Below are 18,452 nucleotides of genomic sequence, written 5' to 3' on the forward strand. Positions count from 1 at the left end.
TAGAGAATATGCTTCTTTTGGTTCTAATGATGATATCCACTCTGTACGGAAGTTTAAAATTTATGTTGATAGTAATATTGCTTCCACCGTTCGTGTTTAATTATGGACTGTTTCTGCTAAAAACAACATATTTTCACAATCAATAAAAGTTTTGATCAGTGTGTTCCAAAAAAATTCAATTTCAAAAAAAAAAACATTTCACCTCTTTAACAAAGCGAATGCTATTGATCTCCAAACTGCTTAATCATTATTCTACAATCTTCTGAAAAGTGCTTCATGTCAATTCAAAATAAAAAGAGAGTTTAAGTTTAAAACGAAAAAGAAAGAATTTAACTTTGCCCCCTAAACTATAAGCACGAATTACTCTGAATTCTCCAGAACGTGTACTCAAGACATTTCAAAATCAATCGTTGATGAATAAAGAATAGAACATTCGATATAATAAAAAAATAGCCAAAATTCCAAATAAAGAGACCTTAGCTTTTAAATTTATTTATAGCTAATCTTCCTTTCGTTGTCATTTCATATCAAGGATTGAAAAATGAAAATAAATCTCAGTAATTTTTTTCTTCATGTATAAATGTGCATGTTCACCAATTTAAGTCAAAGAGATAAAAATAAACAAAGAATTAAATATATAAAACGTGCATTATCAGCAGACCAACAGTCGTTTTAACATTGTCATAATCATACAGACATTGTAGTCTAACAATGTATATTTTTTTACATTTATTGGCGTGCGTAATTAAATACTTGTTTCTAAATATTTCAATCTTTTGCGATGTTTTCTAATTTTCTTGACGCTCTTCGTTCGTATTGCTTCAAACCGATCATTCACTTTATTTTTAGTATGACCATGTCTTGTCATAAGTCGCATGAAGTTTGTTCGTAAGACTTGCAGACGAGAAAGTTCACCAAAATGTTTCATTGTATTGTAGCTACAGTGATATATTTTATGCTTCTTCTTGGAAAACATTTAAAATGTGAAAATTATAAAATAATCATACAACTGAATAATAAAAAAACATTTCAATTGCAAACTTAGTCCTGAATTTTCTTGACAAAAACTTTCAACCAAATATCATTTTTGTTGCATAAAAATTACAAAAAATTAAAAAATTATTTTTTATTATTAATATACTTTAATAAAGTGATATGAGGCATATCATCTCTCAATTTATTAAACCGATTGTCATACAATTTTATTAGCAGTGAAGAAAAGGACCAAAAAGTCAGGGAAACAAACATCCGTCCGTGCTACAAGTGCTGACACGTGCAAAATCTATTAAATATTTGTTTCCAAATATTTTAATCTATTTCTTTTACTAATTTTTTTCAAGTGCTTTCTTCGTATTGCTTCAAATCGATCATTCACTTCTTTTTCTGTATGGCCATGTCTTTTCATAAGTCGCATGAAGTTTGTTCGTAAGACTTGCAGACGAGACAGTTCACCAAAATGTTTCTCATCCATCTTCTTTACACGGCTTTTAAAATTGTGCGCAAAGTCGTTTATATCTTGTGTTAATTCTTTTTTCACCATTACATCCCTTGAAACTGAAATACAGAAAGTTGTTAAAAATCTACTTTTGAATAAGATTTGAGGGGAATTTTAATATTGGGGAGAATGGAGGAGGCTTGAGAAGACGTGCCAATTCTGTTTGTAATATCACAAGGCTTTAATGTGTTTTAAAGGGGTGGGAATAATTTCGTTAAAAGTTATGATATTGAGAGTTCTCTGTATACACAAAAAGAATATAATACCTATAGGTTGAATCTTCTTCGCCCTGTTTCTTTTAAGACAACACAACCATACAGAAATTCCAAACGCGCAAAAAGCAAGGAAAACATAACACAACATAATTGAGAAGTCAACCAATTCAGCTTTTGCGATTAATTCTGTCTTAAGAATGGTTACATTGGGCTAAAAAGTGTAAAATAAATATAATTAGCTAACTGTATCGAGAGAGGCATCATTGTATGCATATACAATGATGCCTCAATGATTACAATGATTTAAGAACTTGAACTTATCTGAAAGGAATTTTAAGCATTTCGAAAAATTGGTAAAAATTCAGTTTATTGCAAAATTTATTCGTCCAAGATTTTTGCTGAAGATATTATTTCAGTTTGTCTGTTCAGTATTCATATTAGTGTTTAAGGTTTATCTTTTCTTGAACATGATAGTTTAGTAGGCGAAGTTTTAGGAGATCCATCTCCCATCATCGGAAAAAGTAAAATGATGTTTAGCATCTTTTTTTATAATTGCACAGGGTCAAGATTCATAAGAATTAACCAATCAGGAAAAGGCTGCTAATTACAGTTAATTAATAAGTCTTTCAGACCTCGATGATATACCTGACCCTTGTGTAGATAAGAGTAAATGTATTGTAAATCTTTCCAACAGACTACTTAGACACCGGCTTCAAACGAAAGTGGAAGAGGCAAATGAAAATATACTAGAAGAAGAGGTAGACACAGTGAGAGCTACAGAATCGCAAAACCTCAAAGGATAATTTATAAAAAAAATGAAATGAACACATAAACAGCGAGTCTTACAAACTTCTCTAGTATTATCGACTGAAACAGGAAATCTAATTCAAACAAGTCTCTGTTTAAATTATCCTAAAATTTACAATCCATTTACTTTTGCCTACACAAGGGTCAGTTATTTTCATCTAGGTCCAGAAGACGTATTAATTACCGTAATTAACTGTTACTAACAGCTTGTTCCTGATTGGTTAATTCTTACGAATTTCGATCCTCTGCAATTATATAAATAAAAGCTTAACATTATTTTACTTTGCCCGATGATGGAAGAAGGATCACCTAAAACATCGCCTACTAGACTATCATGTTAAAGAAATGATAAACAATTAACAATCAGATTTTTGTATTTTGTATAAATCTTAACGTGTTTATTAACTGTCAAACAAAATTTTAAAACTTTAAAAAATTTTGTTTAACAGCTAATAAACACTGCTTTGTAAACATTGTTGGCGAAAGTAAAATTATTTTTAAAAAATTATTTGACTGATAACAAAATCACTTCATCTGATTCAAATTTTGAAAAGTGAACTTACTTTTAAAACATCTGTCTGACTGTTAATGAACGCACTAATGCTCCCCTGATTTGCGTCAACATAACTGCGAACATCGTCTTCAAGGCTTTCCAAGCCTCCCGACAACACTGTTCCATACCCACTGCTTGTGTCAAATATTTTCTTTACAGTAAGAGTCATTTTCTTTAAGTAGTCACTGTAACTAGTTGCTGTTAATGCATCGAGCAGACCAATCGAAACTATATCTTTGTTGACAGCTTCTAATACATGCATTGGTCGACTTACGTTGTAAATCTTTGCGTTTCGTGCAACAGCTAAACTATACTCTGCAGTCCCAGGAATAACAGCAACCTATATGTAATAATGTGTAATGTATTATTCCAAATATAAAATACGTGAAAATAGGTAAAAATATAACAAACAATTTTCTTTTAAATCTATGCTAATAATTGAATCATAAGTACGGAGTAGTGTGATATGTTGGTTTACCCTTTCAGCGTGACGAAGGCGGTCGCGAATCGTGATAAACGTACCTTTGAATGGATCCAAAAACCATTTTATCGACACGGGAATATGATAGTGTTGTTTGTGTAGTGTAGTGTATTATCGATAAAAATGTTTATGGGAGGAAAAAACCTTATTATTTAGCTGGGTTTTTTATATTGTTATAAGTAGCTGGAAAAGGGCTGTGCTATTTTAAATTTTAGCCAGCTATCATATATTTCTGATATTTAGGATTTTAAGAGGTCGTAAATAGTTTTAGTTGTCTTTGTACCTAAATGTTTATGGAGTTTCTTGAAGCTACTCAAAATGTAGAGACATTATACATTGATTATAAAGAAAAACCATGACATTTTCTTCTCCACAGGAAAACACAAACACAAAAACAAGTTTTCATGATGGAAATGTGTATGTATGTCTGTAAGCAGCGTACGAATTTGTTTATAGTGAAATTTCTGATGTTTGAAATGAACAACATTGTATTTACACATAAATATTGTAGTTTAAATTTAATCGAAGATGCATTTCACGTTGTTTTTTACGATGCTTTTCTTTTACAAAGCCACTTTTACAAAAAGCTACACCATAATATAAAATGCTGCAGTTCTTTTTCAGAGAAATTAATATAATTATCAATAATTTTATAACCTAATAACGTCAAATTAATTTCGATGAAGCCGTGAGAATAATACATTGCATCACACTTACTTCAACACCATACAATTTAACTTCTTGTTGTAAATTACTTGACACTAAGTTTGTTGATATTGATGCAATAAAAATACTCGTCGTGATCAGGCCAATCAATGTCCAGCATATTGTCAAAACTTTGGACAAACGCGTGGTTGGTACATAATCTCCATATCTGGATACAACGATAACATAAAAGACACAGTGAATGAGAATTCGAATAAAACATGTCATTATAGGATTGCAATAAGAAAGTGATTCCTCACCCTACAGTACCAATTGTTACAAATGCCATCCACATTCCTTGTAAAGCTCCTTTTCGACAGTCACTTAACGTAAAATTACTTGTTGAAGAACATTGTTCCTAAGTATTCAACAGTACATATAAGGTAGATTAACATTAGCACAATATAAACCGTTTTATCTATCTATATCGAGTAATATTACCCAAGGTGAAAAGTAAAGACCGAGTTTGCGAGGTCAATACGCTTACCAGGGGTAATATTTTTTAGAAGAGATAGATAAACAGTTTATATTGTATTTATTAACTGACAACTATTTTGTTTTGGTTTGTAGAAACAAGGATTTTAAAAATTAACTTGTGAAAAAGTTGTAAAAAGCAAGTTTTGTTAAAAAAAAACAAAAACGTTTTGACTTTCATTGTCTCAACTTTTTAAATATATGTACAAAGCAAAAAAATCATTCGAATATAGAATTTTCAAACGTTTTTAAACCAAAGTTTATCACAGAAACTTGGCGCCGATTTGCTTGTTGCTCATTGTGCTGACAAAGTTATTCATGCGTGCAGCATCGAACATGGATTTAAAATTATTGACTTTACTTGATGATGAAATGGATGTAGTGATATTTTGTAAAGAACGTTTTATACCACGGTAGCTCAAACTTATTATGTGGTCTGACATGTATTCTTGCTGTTTACTTAAAGCCATGTGATACGATTTTAAACTTTTTGTGAACTCCTGATTGTAAAACATGAATTGGATAGAGGTCGTTGTTAAGAATAGTTAGAATGGTTGTTTTTCTGGCGGAGTGATCGGGATTTTAGATTTACTGCAACTTAATTTTTGAGTCTGTATGTAGCTATGTTTTAACGATCTCCGGCTTTGTTATTTGTTTACAGTTATAGCTACCATATTGGTTGCTATGAAGTGAAAAGTTACTTTGTGCTGCATAAAACCCTTTAATAAGGCTTTTTAGCCAATAAGCGCTGTGGATTTACCGTATAAACCGGTAAAAACAGCTATAAGTTAATAAATAAAAATATTAAACAGTTTTTTAAATGCATTAATAAGTAAAAAACAAACTACTCACAGTAAACCATAGTAACAGTCCAAATTTTATGGACAACAGTACCATTATTGCAACGATTGTCCATGATGCAAATACATTTCTTAACAAGTCTTTCATCTGATATCTTCTCACCTTTTGATTGTACATAATAGCTGCACTTCCTTGCGTTCTTACAATACCTATGTATGGATAGATACCAGCGTATTTTCTCACTGCAAATTTGCCATATACGGGCATGTTTAACTGCACAGTTGATCCGATGTCTTCTTTCATGTGTTGTGCATTCTGCTTCTCTGCAGAATGACCAGTTAACGTTCGATCAAAGTAAATTTTTGGAACAGTATATGTTTTGCAATTCGTGCACACCTCTTTTAATATGGTTGTTAATAGCTGTGGAAAAAAACCTTGAATGTCCTTGCCTTTACTTCTATCATGATAAATGTATGGTTGCAAACTATGGAAATTCGAATAAATGTATTCAGGGCATCTGCATGTTTCTAAAAATTATATCACATTTTAGTTTTTGTAAGGGGTGTGCATAAGTCTTGGAACTAGCTTTTATTTTTGAAATTATATAATATCTGACGTCGATATATCACTTTATAGAATTCAGAAAATATCAGTATAAATAAGCGAGAAAAACATACCTGCTGTAAAGGTAAAGGCTGGGCCATCTCCTTCTTTAGCAAACGCAAAGATTTTGAATTTATACATCGAGTAAGGGGATAAGTCATCTATATACGCAGAGAATGTGAAGCGATCCACTTCTTTTACTGATAGCGTCTCACCTACTGTCACGTCTATATCTGCTTGACGTACAAGAACGTATTCCATCTTATATCCAACTACATAACCATTTTCCTCTTCTGCTGGTATGGGATTCCAAGTTATTTTTATTCGATATGATGAAAATCTATCCTCCCAAGAGACATCGGGTGGAGGGACTCCAGGTGCTATAATAATAGTAATTATAAAATAGCTTTCGGGTTCATTGTGATTCATCAGTGTCCCAGGCAATTTTGTAAAGATATATAAAGCACGTACTGACTCAGTCTGGTAAATGCAAATGTATTAAAAAAGATAAGAGAGTTTTATGTTTATGGTTGATTTTTTTAATTAGCAAAAATGAAGATGTCAACAAGAGGTGCCTACCATCATAAGCCGTTTTAAAGGTAATAAAAGAAACTGGACCATTGCCAGCGACGGTGTAACCATAAATCGTAAAAAGATACCAGGAAGCGGGTTTTAAATTATTTAATGTTCTCTGTAACATATTGGCTGCAGTTGTTGTGTCACGAGTTAAATTACTATCCAATCTTTTATAAACAATTTTATAACCGAGCAAAGTTCCTGGGACTTTATTTTTCGGTATCTCATCCCAATCCAAAAATATTGAGGTTGGGCTCATTTCTTGATAAATGAAATTTGGTGGAGCGATATTTGGAACTGAATATGAAAAAAATGCTGGTTAATTTAGAATTTGGCAAAATTATTATCCAGTGGTACCTGGTGTGTACGTTAAGATAAGGAAACAGAAGGAATTAAAAGAAACTACCTCCTTCAGCTGTCCGAACCTTTAGTTCCATTGATGCAATACCATTGGCATCAGATATTCCAGCTATCAAACGAATCCCATACAGGGTGTCACCTTTCAGATCAGTTATCTCTATAGTTGTATTCACAGTACCAAGCGATGTCCAATTCACATTGGGAACAGTCAAATTGCGATAAAAAACGTAATACATTGAAAATTGTTCTGGAATTGCCCAGTCAATATCATTTTCCCAACTGACAAAAATCTTGTCAAATACAGTAGAAGTCGCTGTGAACTTAGGAGCGTTATATGGCACTAGAAATATAATTAAAATTTCATATAAATTTCTACAAAGCAATTTTGCTACGCTGTAACGTGTGCAAGAAGATCTAACTAATACAGAACCCTATCGCATACACTATCACAAGACAAACAATTTGTTAAGGTTTTCTCTTTTACAAGCTTACTTGTTGCTTGTTAACTTTCGGCTTGGATAGACCAAATTAACGAGTTTCCATGTTCAATTAAACTAATTATGTGCTAATGGAAATGAAACTTTCGCATTTAACTTTTAAAACAAGAAAACATTATTCCCTGTTTTTATTTCTCACTTAATGTAATAGAACATTAGCCAAAACTTTGAATTTAATTTGCTTTGGTTTTGAATTTTTATTAAATCACGTAGCCACGTTTTTATTAATAACCGTTAGTAATAAATTGCCTTATACGTTTTCAATGTAAATATTTCAATGTTTTCAATTTACGCGCCTATGATCCTATCCTAATCAACTTATCAATCTTCTTATTCTAACTGGATTTTCTTACGTATACTCAAGTATTTAAATTTTAATTGTATTCATTTATTTATTTGTTACGTATTCGTGTGTGCATGTGTTTAAGTGGTCCACAAGTGCTACCACCAATTCCTGTTCGGTCAATTTACACGTCTATGATCCTATCCTAATCAATATACCAATTCTCTATTTAGCTAAAATTTAATTCAGATACTCAAGAATTTAATTTTTAACTGTATTATTTATTTAAGTATTTTATTTTGTGTGTGTGTGTGGTCCACAAGTGCTACCACCAATTCCTTTTCGTTTATTTACGCGCCTATGATGTTATCCTAATTCTTATACCAAAGTCTTTATTCTACCAGATTAACTTCCGCATACTAGAGCAAATAATGTTTGATTTTCGTTCTTTGTGTTTCAAAGATTTTTTACTTTACGCTATTTCATATATACGCATTTCAAGATGAAGAACCATGTAATTCATGGATATGCTTGAAACAAATCGGAAACAAATTATTATTATTATTATGTATAATTAATGAGAAATGTATAGAACAAATAACCAGTTACCATTGTGCGATGTTATAGATAGCATTTGAACAGGAGTGGTGTTTATAAAGCCGATATCATCAATAGCATTTTGTAAAATCAATGTTTCGACGAACGAGTTGACCCGGTAGAAGACAGTAAAATTTGCAATGACACTACCACGACTAGAGATAAAATAAATGCAAGAGGTAGGAAGTCATTTAAAAAAAACCTGTTAAGCGAAAAAAATTCAATTTAATATAACATTACCTCATTTCATTCACTACAACATCACTAACTACAGATAAACCAACAGAACTATTTGACATAACAGCCATCACCTAAACAACAATATAAAAAGTAATGATAGACTAAGTGAAAGAAAATCCTGTTGCAACTAAACAAATTTACATACCTCGTTAATCAGATGACTTCGGACTTTTCTCCCTTTGACAGAGTTATCGTAATGAATAGTGTAATGCCAAGTCTCGTTGGTCATCTTTATCAAGAAGTTTACTCCAATTTCTGCAACAAAAAGTTTCTTATAAATAAAAAGGTAAATATATATACTAAATGAATTCATGTAAAGCAATATACCTCTGCACAACACATCTTCATTACATGGATATTGAATTTCGTCTGGCCCATTACAGGAGTCTCCACCGTACAATGGCTCTGGATTGTTACAATAACGTTGTTTTACTTGTACACCACCAGCACCACACGGTCGACTACACGGCCGTAAAGCCGACCACTCACTCCAGTGACCATCTCCTTTAAAGGTTAAAAGGTTTTTAATAATATTTTTTGAGTTAATTACGCTCTTCGAAAGTAGTGTAAACTAATTTATAGACGAGTTTCTTACTTGGGCATGGATTTGGGTTGCATCCATCAATAGATTCTGAGTCTTTTCCCTCACATTTCTTTCCTCCAAATAATGCAGGTGGTGAATTACAATATCTGTTTCGAGTGTTACTTCCCAGACCGCATGATTTGGAACATTTTCCGAATCCTGTCCACGCACTCCACTGACCATCAACTAATAAAAAATACTCACAATAATAAGACATAAATAGGTACGAATGATTTTGTAACTAATTAATTTTCACATACCTGGACACAGTTGTGTATTGCAGTCTTTGATATCTACTGTTTTGTTGCAACCACTTTCTAGCAAGCATGTACGAAATCGACGAAACACACCGCGACCACAAGAGACGGAACAAGGGCTCCATATAGCCCAGGATGTGTAAGACATTGCTTCTACACATAAAATGCATAATAATAAAACTTTTCTCTTCTGATCATTTTTGTAATCACCTGCAAACACACTAATCAATAACAAAAAAAATTTCAGTACCTATATCGACGCAATAACAGAGTCGTCGAATCCCTTCACTAAACTTGCCATCAGTGGAACATTTAATTCGACCAGGAACCCGTGCGTATCCAGAACAAATATTTTTATTAAAAAAGAAAGATGGGTCATATTCTTTCGAAAATGTCTTTTGAGAATCATCAGGAGAACAAGTCACGCCCTGTATATCAGTATAATCATATCCACTGATAGATGTTTCAAATACATGCGTTGTATTCTCCGTATCAATAATATCAGAGCACGCAAATTTACTTCCAAGATTCTCACATGTTTCTGTACAATCAGTTAAAGGTTTTGCAAGATAGAAACCTAAAACAAGTTTTTAGTTATAGTCACATGGTTACGTAAGTTTGCGAACACTACTTAAAATATATATTGAGCTAACCTGGACAAGGAAAATCATTACATAGTCTTTGTTCAACATCTAAGCCAGAGCAATTGGCTCCACCCCTTGCTGGTATTGGGTTAATACAAAATCGTAACTTAGTCTCAGTGCCATTTGCGCAGCTCCTATCACAGTTTCCCCATTCACTCCATTCCGTCCAATTACCATTAACTAATGTGGTAACAATAAGTTTTCGTTATAGAACAGGACAAAGATGTTAGGAAACAGCGGTTATTGGTTCAGGCTATCTTTTCAGCTTTAAAACAGGCTATTCTACATTACAGTAGACATAAAATTTCATTGAAATCAAGACTTACCAAATGTATCTGTAATTACATAAACACATTTACTCATCGGTCCTACTCCAGCACTAGTGTAACCAGCAATGCATACACTGTAGTTTGTATACAGATCGAGTTCTGTAACATCACAAGTATTTATATCATCGCCAATGCAATCTTTAAACTCCATATTCTTACATATCTGTCCAGCGGTGCAATTGGTAGGTTCATCTGCATGTTGGTAATAAACATGGTAACCTAATAGTTCACCTTGCCACGATGATTGAGGTAGTTTCGTAAATTTCACATTTATTCCTGAACTGCTAATGTTATTTGCAAATGTAATTTGTGGAGAATATAATGGAACTAAACATTAAAAATTAAACTTAATATATACGTAAGATGAAGGTTTTTATTAGATTTGATCAAGTATACATAGTTTATTATTATAAAACTATTTCCGATTCAGTTCCTACTGGAATTGTTATCAATGAGGGTTCTGTGACAGAGTTCTAGTGGATTTATAGTTCTTTTAGACAACACCACTGATTAATTGGACAAATGCCCAAGATATCAATACTGTATAAGTGTTTTTTAATTAACACATTTGTAGTAGTGTGGCATAACATTCTACACCGGAAGTAAACACTTTACCACAAGGTTAATTGCCGACAATGTTAAAAAAAAAGAAGCAATGCTTTTACCATTTTCAGATGTTCGCATATCACTTGTCACCAAAGGTCCAATTCCTTTTCTTCCTATGCCATAAATTGCTATTCGATATGAAGTATAATTATTTAAGTTGTAAATTGATGCGCTCAGCTGATTACCAGGAACAGTGAATGTTGTAGAAAACTCATTATATTCTTCCCACGGTTTTTCATGTTTATTGTAAGATATGAAGAAAGTAATTTCTCCCCTTTTTTTCATTGGGTTAATATCAGACCAATTGAAATGCAAGCTCTCTTTTATGTCCATATTTATTTGTTGGAGAAACTGTATTTTTCCAATGGGTGCTACAAAAAAATAAATAAATATTGTCAAAATACATACCAAGCAAAATTTCAATTACAAACCAGAATCTATATCTTTTGTTAACTTACCCATTTCATCTGTAGTAAACTGTAACCAGCCTTTCATTCCACATCCGGGAGTGGTGCATCCTTGTACAGAAACATTATATTGTGTATATGGAAACAAAGCAGAAATCGAACTTCTATAATCATCCAGGTAATCCAAAAAACTGATGTTAGGTGGTCGAAGAGTATGTAACGTATTATTCGCCAATATTCCAGATATTTCTAACTGGAACGAGTTTAAAATACCATTTTGAAAGTCACTCGGCACTTTTTGCCATGTAACAGTCACGCTGTCCGAAGTTACTGACGTGACATTAACATTTGAAGGTGGAGCAGTAGGAACTAAAATGAAGGTACTGTTTTAAAAGAAGGGTTTATATTTTCGAAATTTTCAACAAAAAAACCATTAAATCAAGAATTTGCAGTCTAAAGCACGTTTGAAAAAAAAAATAATATACGTACCGTCCTCAAATGTTTTTAGTATGAGAGAAAATAAAAATGGTGCATCAGAAGTGTAAGGTCCGTCACCTACTTTTGTAAATGCTCTCACTTTGATTTCATACGAGGTAAAAAAATTTAAATTTTCCACTACTAATATGGATGCTGGTTCATCAATAACGTCAAACACCACCTCATGCGCTGTTAAGTTAATCAAATTCAAAAGATGAACTTTGTAACCTCGGATGATGCCATTTCTGTGTTCTCGTTTAGGTAATGTGACATTTAAGGTGATCGAACTGCTACTGTTTGCATATCCAGATATGTTCGTAGGTGGGCCATCAGGAGCTACCAAAAAATAAAACTAATTACAGGCTGTAAACTTCACCCAATAAAAATAAGTGAAAAAGGAAATAATGTTAAAAGATAAAAAAAATTAGTTCAGATAAGCTTACCATCTTGAGCAGTCACAGCCCATTTAAAACTGTGTGGCCCATTACCAATACTGTTCTCAACATACACAACAGCAGTGTAATTCCAATATTTCTTTAATCCTGTTGCGGTATGCGTATTCACAGTCAAATTTTCCACATTTTCTTTTAGAATATCATTTAGTAATAAATTATAAATTCTCTCTCCATACAACTCACTCTCCAGAAAAACGACATGATAAAACCTTAAAATACCATTCATACAAAAATGTCCAAGTGGACCGATTGTAATAAACAGAGATGACGATGAAGATGTATTCGACATTGTGAAGTTAGGTGCACACGAGGGATATGTCTCCGCTGTTCGAAACACAACGGTACGCTGCATGTTAGAGCAATTTACCATGGTGCAAGGTGTAAAATTGAATTCGTAATTTGTAAAAGGATAGAGACCGGTAAAATTTAAATCGACTACTTTCGAGGAGTTTGGTGGTTGCTTCATAGAACATGACACATTAACGTTTGACATTTGTTTCCAATAGTTCCACTCATCTGAGGTATGAGTGAGATTTTTTATTACGTTAATAAAAGTACTTTTCCAATCGGTTGGTCTGTAGTTAATTACATAATGGGTTATTATACCGTTCTCGTTCTCGCGAGGAACTTGACCAAATCTTATATTTATGGAATTGTGTGTTTTGTTGATCAGCTTGACAATAGATAGGTAATAATTTGGCACTATTTATACAAATAAGAAAAAGAATAAGCAATTATCTAATAATAGAGATATAAAATGAAAAAACAGATGCAAGGACAAACTTTATAAATTTTAAGTCCTGAGAACACCATCTTACCTTCTTGTCCTGTAGCAAAACAAATTTGGGCTGTAGGTCCATTTCCTATTTCATTAAAGGCAAATATAGTTACTTTAAACAAGTTAAAATAATCAAGGACAGATGAATTAAACATATCTTGTTTGTATAGTAACAATGATGTAAAAGCTACTGATTGAGACAAACTGGGATATAATGGTTCAATTGTCAAGTTATAACCAGACATTTCCCACGAGTTAAAAATTTCAATGTCTTCTGTGTAATTCCATCGAATAAATACAACGCCAGGAGATATTAACTCTAACAACAAAATGTTGGGTGCTTCTTCTGGCACTAGAAAAAGAATACATAGTTAAGGAAATAAGATTTCAAGACAATGCAATCAGACAGACAGATGAATAAGATGATATAGACAAAAAGTTCAAATAGGATTTAATTTTCCACATTATAACGGAGAAATAGGGCAAAGTTATTCTTTTAAAAATAGTCTTTATGCAGTATAAATTAATAGATTGATCGAATATCTTTAGAAATGTTGAGTTCTTCAGAAGAAGAAATTCTTGCAAAAAGTAATTTTCACGAATCCGTGAAATTTTAAAAATTATCGAAATTTGCGATTTATTGCAAATTTTCGAAATAACAGTGTAAAAAACTGGTTAGATGTAATTCATTTTCTAAAATATCTTTTGTTTACTTTCACCACAAGCAAACTTCTGGGAAGTTTTAAATTATTACACTTCTGTGTATATACCACCAAAATTGTTTTAACTGTTCTAAAAAATGCCCTCAAAATAGAGAAAAACACCATCTGTAAGATATCCAGATTTAAAACCATTTATCACCATCTGTAAGATATCCAGATATACTCTTTTTAAGAGCCACATCATGTGTTATAAATACTATGACCTCGCCAATTTTTATTCTTGTAGAAAATTTGGTTAAAATTTCGGGAAATCTTCCAGATATGTTTTAAGGTGGTTGGTTTCGGCAGCATTGATTTCAAATAGCACACACAAACATAAAAAGGAATAGCGGGAACAAAAAACAAACTTGAAATCGTAATTTCAAAATCCATGGCATTTTTCCAGGAAAACCCTCTTCAGGTTTTGTTTAACAGCACAATTAGTTGGTTTCAAGGATGTTTCTAATATATAAATCATTAGAGCAGAGTCAGAGCACAAGTTAATATCCTCAAAGGTAGGTCTTTTTTGCAAAATCAAAGTAATTTTAATATGATTAGTAGGTCCTTTAGGTCATCCAAGCTAACCAACTTAGATACTTACACCACTGGTCAGATCTACAGAACATACTAGCGAAAGCACCAACTCCAGCATCGTTTACTGTTGCAACCAAAATGCTATAATTAGTAAAAGCTTCTAAACCTGTTATTTCATATGAAGTTATAACATCATCTCCATAGCTAAAATCGCTGAAATTTCTTAAGGTTGAGTGCATATCTGCATAATCGTATGATGAGAAACTTTTTTGTGTGTTATTGTAATTAAAATCAACTTTTTTCCAATATATTCTGATTGTCATATTCTCGCTGTTCCAATGTGTTATATTATCATACATCGACCATTCAACTTCTATTGAGGTATGACTGGTGTTAAATGCACCAACATCTTGTGGTGGGATGATATTAACTAAGAAAGGTAAGAATGAATTATGAAGGACTTAGTGTTTCATAAGCATAACAAAAAAGTCATATTTCTTGCACACAATGTCCAAGATAAAGACATACCATCAATAGGTGTGTGGAGAACCTGCTTTCCTCTTGGTCCGATACCCTGATGGGTCAAGCTCCATAAGGCGATTTCGTATTTCTTGTATGGTGAAAGGTTGAAAAGAAACAGTTTTAATCGGCCAGTTTTAAAATATTTTACAAAATGGTGGTGGATTGATAGAGAATCTATCAAATAATAACTGGTAATATTTACTAAAAAACCAACATGATATCTTTCGTCTTCAACATGGTTATTTATCTTAAGCGTAACAGTAGATGAGTTCAGTGGTGTAGCTGTAAATTTCAATGGTGTTGGTAGCACTAGTGAGTAATAATGAAAGGGAAACTTTAGATAGGGAGAAAATCTTAAAACAACCACCAATTAATTACAATTCTTACCATTCTTACCGGTTTGATGTCGAAATTATGAAAAATCGACTATTATATCGAGTTATTGTGTAATTTTAAAAAAATTTAGCATATATTTTCGTTGAGTCCCTTCTGTTTCTATTTATACCGTTTTTCTATTCTATGCTACACAACTCAAAAGTTCAAATAAAATATTTACAATTTGAATATCAAAACACAATTCAAATCAGTTAGTAGTTAAACTTTCATTAAAAATATTATTACCTCCAATAGTTGAAGCTTTATCATAATCTCTCATAATTAAGTATTCTCTGCCATCGTGTGCAAAACTTTGAGTTGGTATTGTGTAAAATGCATTTTCAATATTATGTGGTAGGTATGATAACAAAACCAGTAAACCAACTTTGGTGGTTCTGGTGGGATTGATTCTAAATAATTTATACAAAAACCAAAAATTTTAGTGGGAACAAAGCTTAGAACTTTTTCACACCAATTGGAAAACTTAATTTCAAAATCTAGGGCATTTTTTAGAACAAACCTCTTCATGCTTTGTTCATAACAACAGGACCATTCGGCTTAAAGCATTTTTTCTGCCATATAAATCATTTGAGATAGAAAACGTAAACATATTTTAACAAATTAAGTGCCATATTATTTTAGGAGATAAAAATTAATATTATGATGCTGGACAATTTGACTTAAACTTAATTCTAAGACAATCCAGGACATTTGGCAAACTCAAAAACATTCAGGATCAGTTTGTTACATCAATAACTACAATACTCTTCCTAATTTACTTAAAAAACAGTTAATGTGTACTCACTTCACCAATTGAACTGGTTTATAACCAATGTATCTGATTGTTGGTTTAGTGAAGTATTGACTGAAGAAATGTTTTAACTAAAACAGCATAAATTGTTTCTGAGAAATTTGAAAGTAAATGTTTTTTAAATGATGGAAAAAGAAATACACATATAAGAGAACTAGGTAAATTGTAGCTGTGAACCCACCATAAGATGTACAGATTGATATATAAAGTCTTTTTCCTCAGTGTTATAATTAGCAGGTTGATAAAAATCTTGGGAGAAAATAATGAGTTTAATCTGTACATACTTTCGGTAATCTGTTGTGCTTCCTGGTATAAATATTTAAAAATTTAAATTAATAAACAAAAAATAATATGAAAAAATATAAAGGCACAACTGCAATGCAATTAAAAGTCATTAGTTAATGAATGTGCAATATTTGTTCTAAATTTTCAAATTAATATACAATGTGCGATAGTAATACCATTAAAATATATTTACATACCAAACAAGTACCAATTGTAAATAACTTCTGCATCAGCATATGAATTGGGAACAGAAAAAATAGAAAAATCATCAATACAAACGTTTGATCCAATTGATAATACCATTACATCATTTTTACTTCCAGATGGGTAGCTGCAACCTTCACTGTTAGCAATACGAACACTATTTAGAAATATGCTTACGTTTGAAGAACTTAGTTCTACGTTTACGTAAATCCATGAGTTTAATGGTAATGTTGTAAAAAAGCAAATTTCGCCATTCCATTGAATGTTAGTCTGAGCAGCAATGGTTGCTTCGCTTGATGAATATGTTACCTGCATAGATATATCACCGAATCGAAACACTTTACTCTGTTCTATTGAGGTTTCTTGGTGAGAAACATAAAACCAAAATCCAATGACGTATTTTTCTGTGCAGGTGGAAAAATCACCGGAACATGGAGTTGCAACAGAACCAATCTTGGAAAACTGATTACTTACACAAGCTGCATAATCCATTGGTCCTGGTTTCAAACTCACATTACCACTACTTTGATAAGTTAATCTGAATTCACCTTTGTCAGACTGTGTTGTTGTTTCATAGTCAAATGGGATGTATACAAGAGCATCTTTAAAAATACCCTGTGCAAATGCTAGAAAAAACACAAATAGCTGTCTTGTAACTAGAAAAAATGTACCAGGAAATGCTGTGTATTGCTGTAATATTTCATTCAACAACAAGTTTAAAATAAACATCCCAGTTAATCTATACTCTACTACATGTCTGCACGTCAAAATGGTTTTTACTAGTATCCTGTTATTTCAATCATAAAGCACCCATTTCATATATTTTGTCTAAATTAAGACTCCACAAATGCAGAAAATTTTTAAACAACAACAAGGTTAAGGTATATGGCTACCTTAACTTAAAACTTCTTTGTACTTCTTTCGCAGATGGAAATTTGAAGAGGGAATTGGAGTAACTATATCGGAATATGGATTGAACTAGTATTTTAAGACGGAATGTTCAATGTATATAATGGATGTTTCTCTCCAAAGAATAAAAAGCTGCTACAAAACTTCTGAATTCTCCCCCTTACAAGGATGATCAGATAGGTAATGGATTTAGGCTGTGCTGAAAAAAACACCTACACATGAGGAAACATGAGGATTGGTGAGATGCGGCTCGTTCGTAAAAATTTTTAATAAGATAGTTAATAATATAGGATAGTTAATAAGATAAATGCACTATATTTTTGTAACTTTATGGAACCTTTTCTCAATGTCAAAAAACCATTGGCAAATGGCGAAGCAATGTTTATCTGCAAACTATAAAAAAATGTATAAAAAACAAAGAACTCTTAAACAGCTCAAGAGATTTTTGTGGTAACACCCATTTAGAAAGAATGTTTTGTGGTAGCCCTTGTTTTAAAAAAAACTTACCATTTTCACAACTGGCTGTCTGATGGCGAAGATTTTCATCGTAACAGGCACATGGCTCCTCTGATAGGGCCAAATTGAAACCATTTTTACATTTGACATCATGATAAAACAATTCTAAAGTGAAAAAAAATTCTAATTACTGTACGTGCATAAAATTTTGTGAGCAACTACCCAGCGGGAATAGGACGTGATATTAACGTCATAATTTGGTTACATTTTGGTCGTGACGTCCTGCGACCAAAATGCGACGTTACAGGACGTCGCCTAGTATGACGTTAATTTATGGACGTGCTTATAACGTTATAATGACGTCAAAAAATAAGGGGATTTTTAGGCCTATCCACGAACGTTTTGATAACGTAATAACGACGTCAGCATTTG

The 18,452-nt window shown here is 32.3% G+C and overlaps 1 protein-coding gene across 4 annotated transcripts; it reads right to left on the reverse strand.

The window, feature by feature from the left end:
- Nucleotides 1-549: 549 nt before the first annotated feature.
- On the reverse strand, nt 550-18,192 carry LOC130655123 (uncharacterized). Of its 4 annotated transcripts, XM_057457822.1 has the most exons (30): nt 18,072-18,188; nt 16,649-17,281; nt 16,348-16,472; nt 16,161-16,237; nt 15,602-15,765; nt 14,987-15,289; nt 14,526-14,888; nt 13,264-13,575; nt 12,434-13,147; nt 12,003-12,326; nt 11,565-11,882; nt 11,166-11,477; nt 10,498-10,827; nt 10,181-10,351; nt 9,778-10,104; nt 9,531-9,680; nt 9,283-9,456; nt 9,015-9,191; nt 8,833-8,942; nt 8,688-8,758; nt 8,460-8,602; nt 7,117-7,410; nt 6,714-7,007; nt 6,209-6,514; nt 5,583-6,058; nt 4,517-4,614; nt 4,269-4,425; nt 3,081-3,410; nt 1,762-1,921; nt 550-1,554 (listed from the first exon to the last, which is right to left on the reverse strand). In XM_057457822.1, exons 2-30 carry the CDS (start codon nt 17,145-17,147, stop codon nt 1,286-1,288), a joined length of 7,548 nt encoding a protein of 2,515 aa, XP_057313805.1. In that variant the 5' UTR covers nt 17,148-17,281; nt 18,072-18,188; the 3' UTR covers nt 550-1,285. The 4 variants fall into 4 exon arrangements, 3 of the variants coding, with proteins under 3 accessions (XP_057313805.1, XP_057313806.1, XP_057313807.1); XM_057457823.1 differs by lacking the exon at nt 6,714-7,007 and having other exon boundaries at nt 18,072-18,189; XR_008984570.1 differs by lacking the exons at nt 550-1,554; nt 1,762-1,921; nt 3,081-3,410 and having other exon boundaries at nt 4,407-4,425; nt 4,517-4,579; nt 18,072-18,191.
- Between the last annotated feature and the right edge of the window lie 260 nt (nt 18,193-18,452).

The sequence above is a fragment of the Hydractinia symbiolongicarpus genome, chromosome 8 (genome assembly GCF_029227915.1).
Source record: "Hydractinia symbiolongicarpus strain clone_291-10 chromosome 8, HSymV2.1, whole genome shotgun sequence".
NCBI classification, from domain to species: Eukaryota; Metazoa; Cnidaria; class Hydrozoa; order Anthoathecata; family Hydractiniidae; genus Hydractinia; species Hydractinia symbiolongicarpus.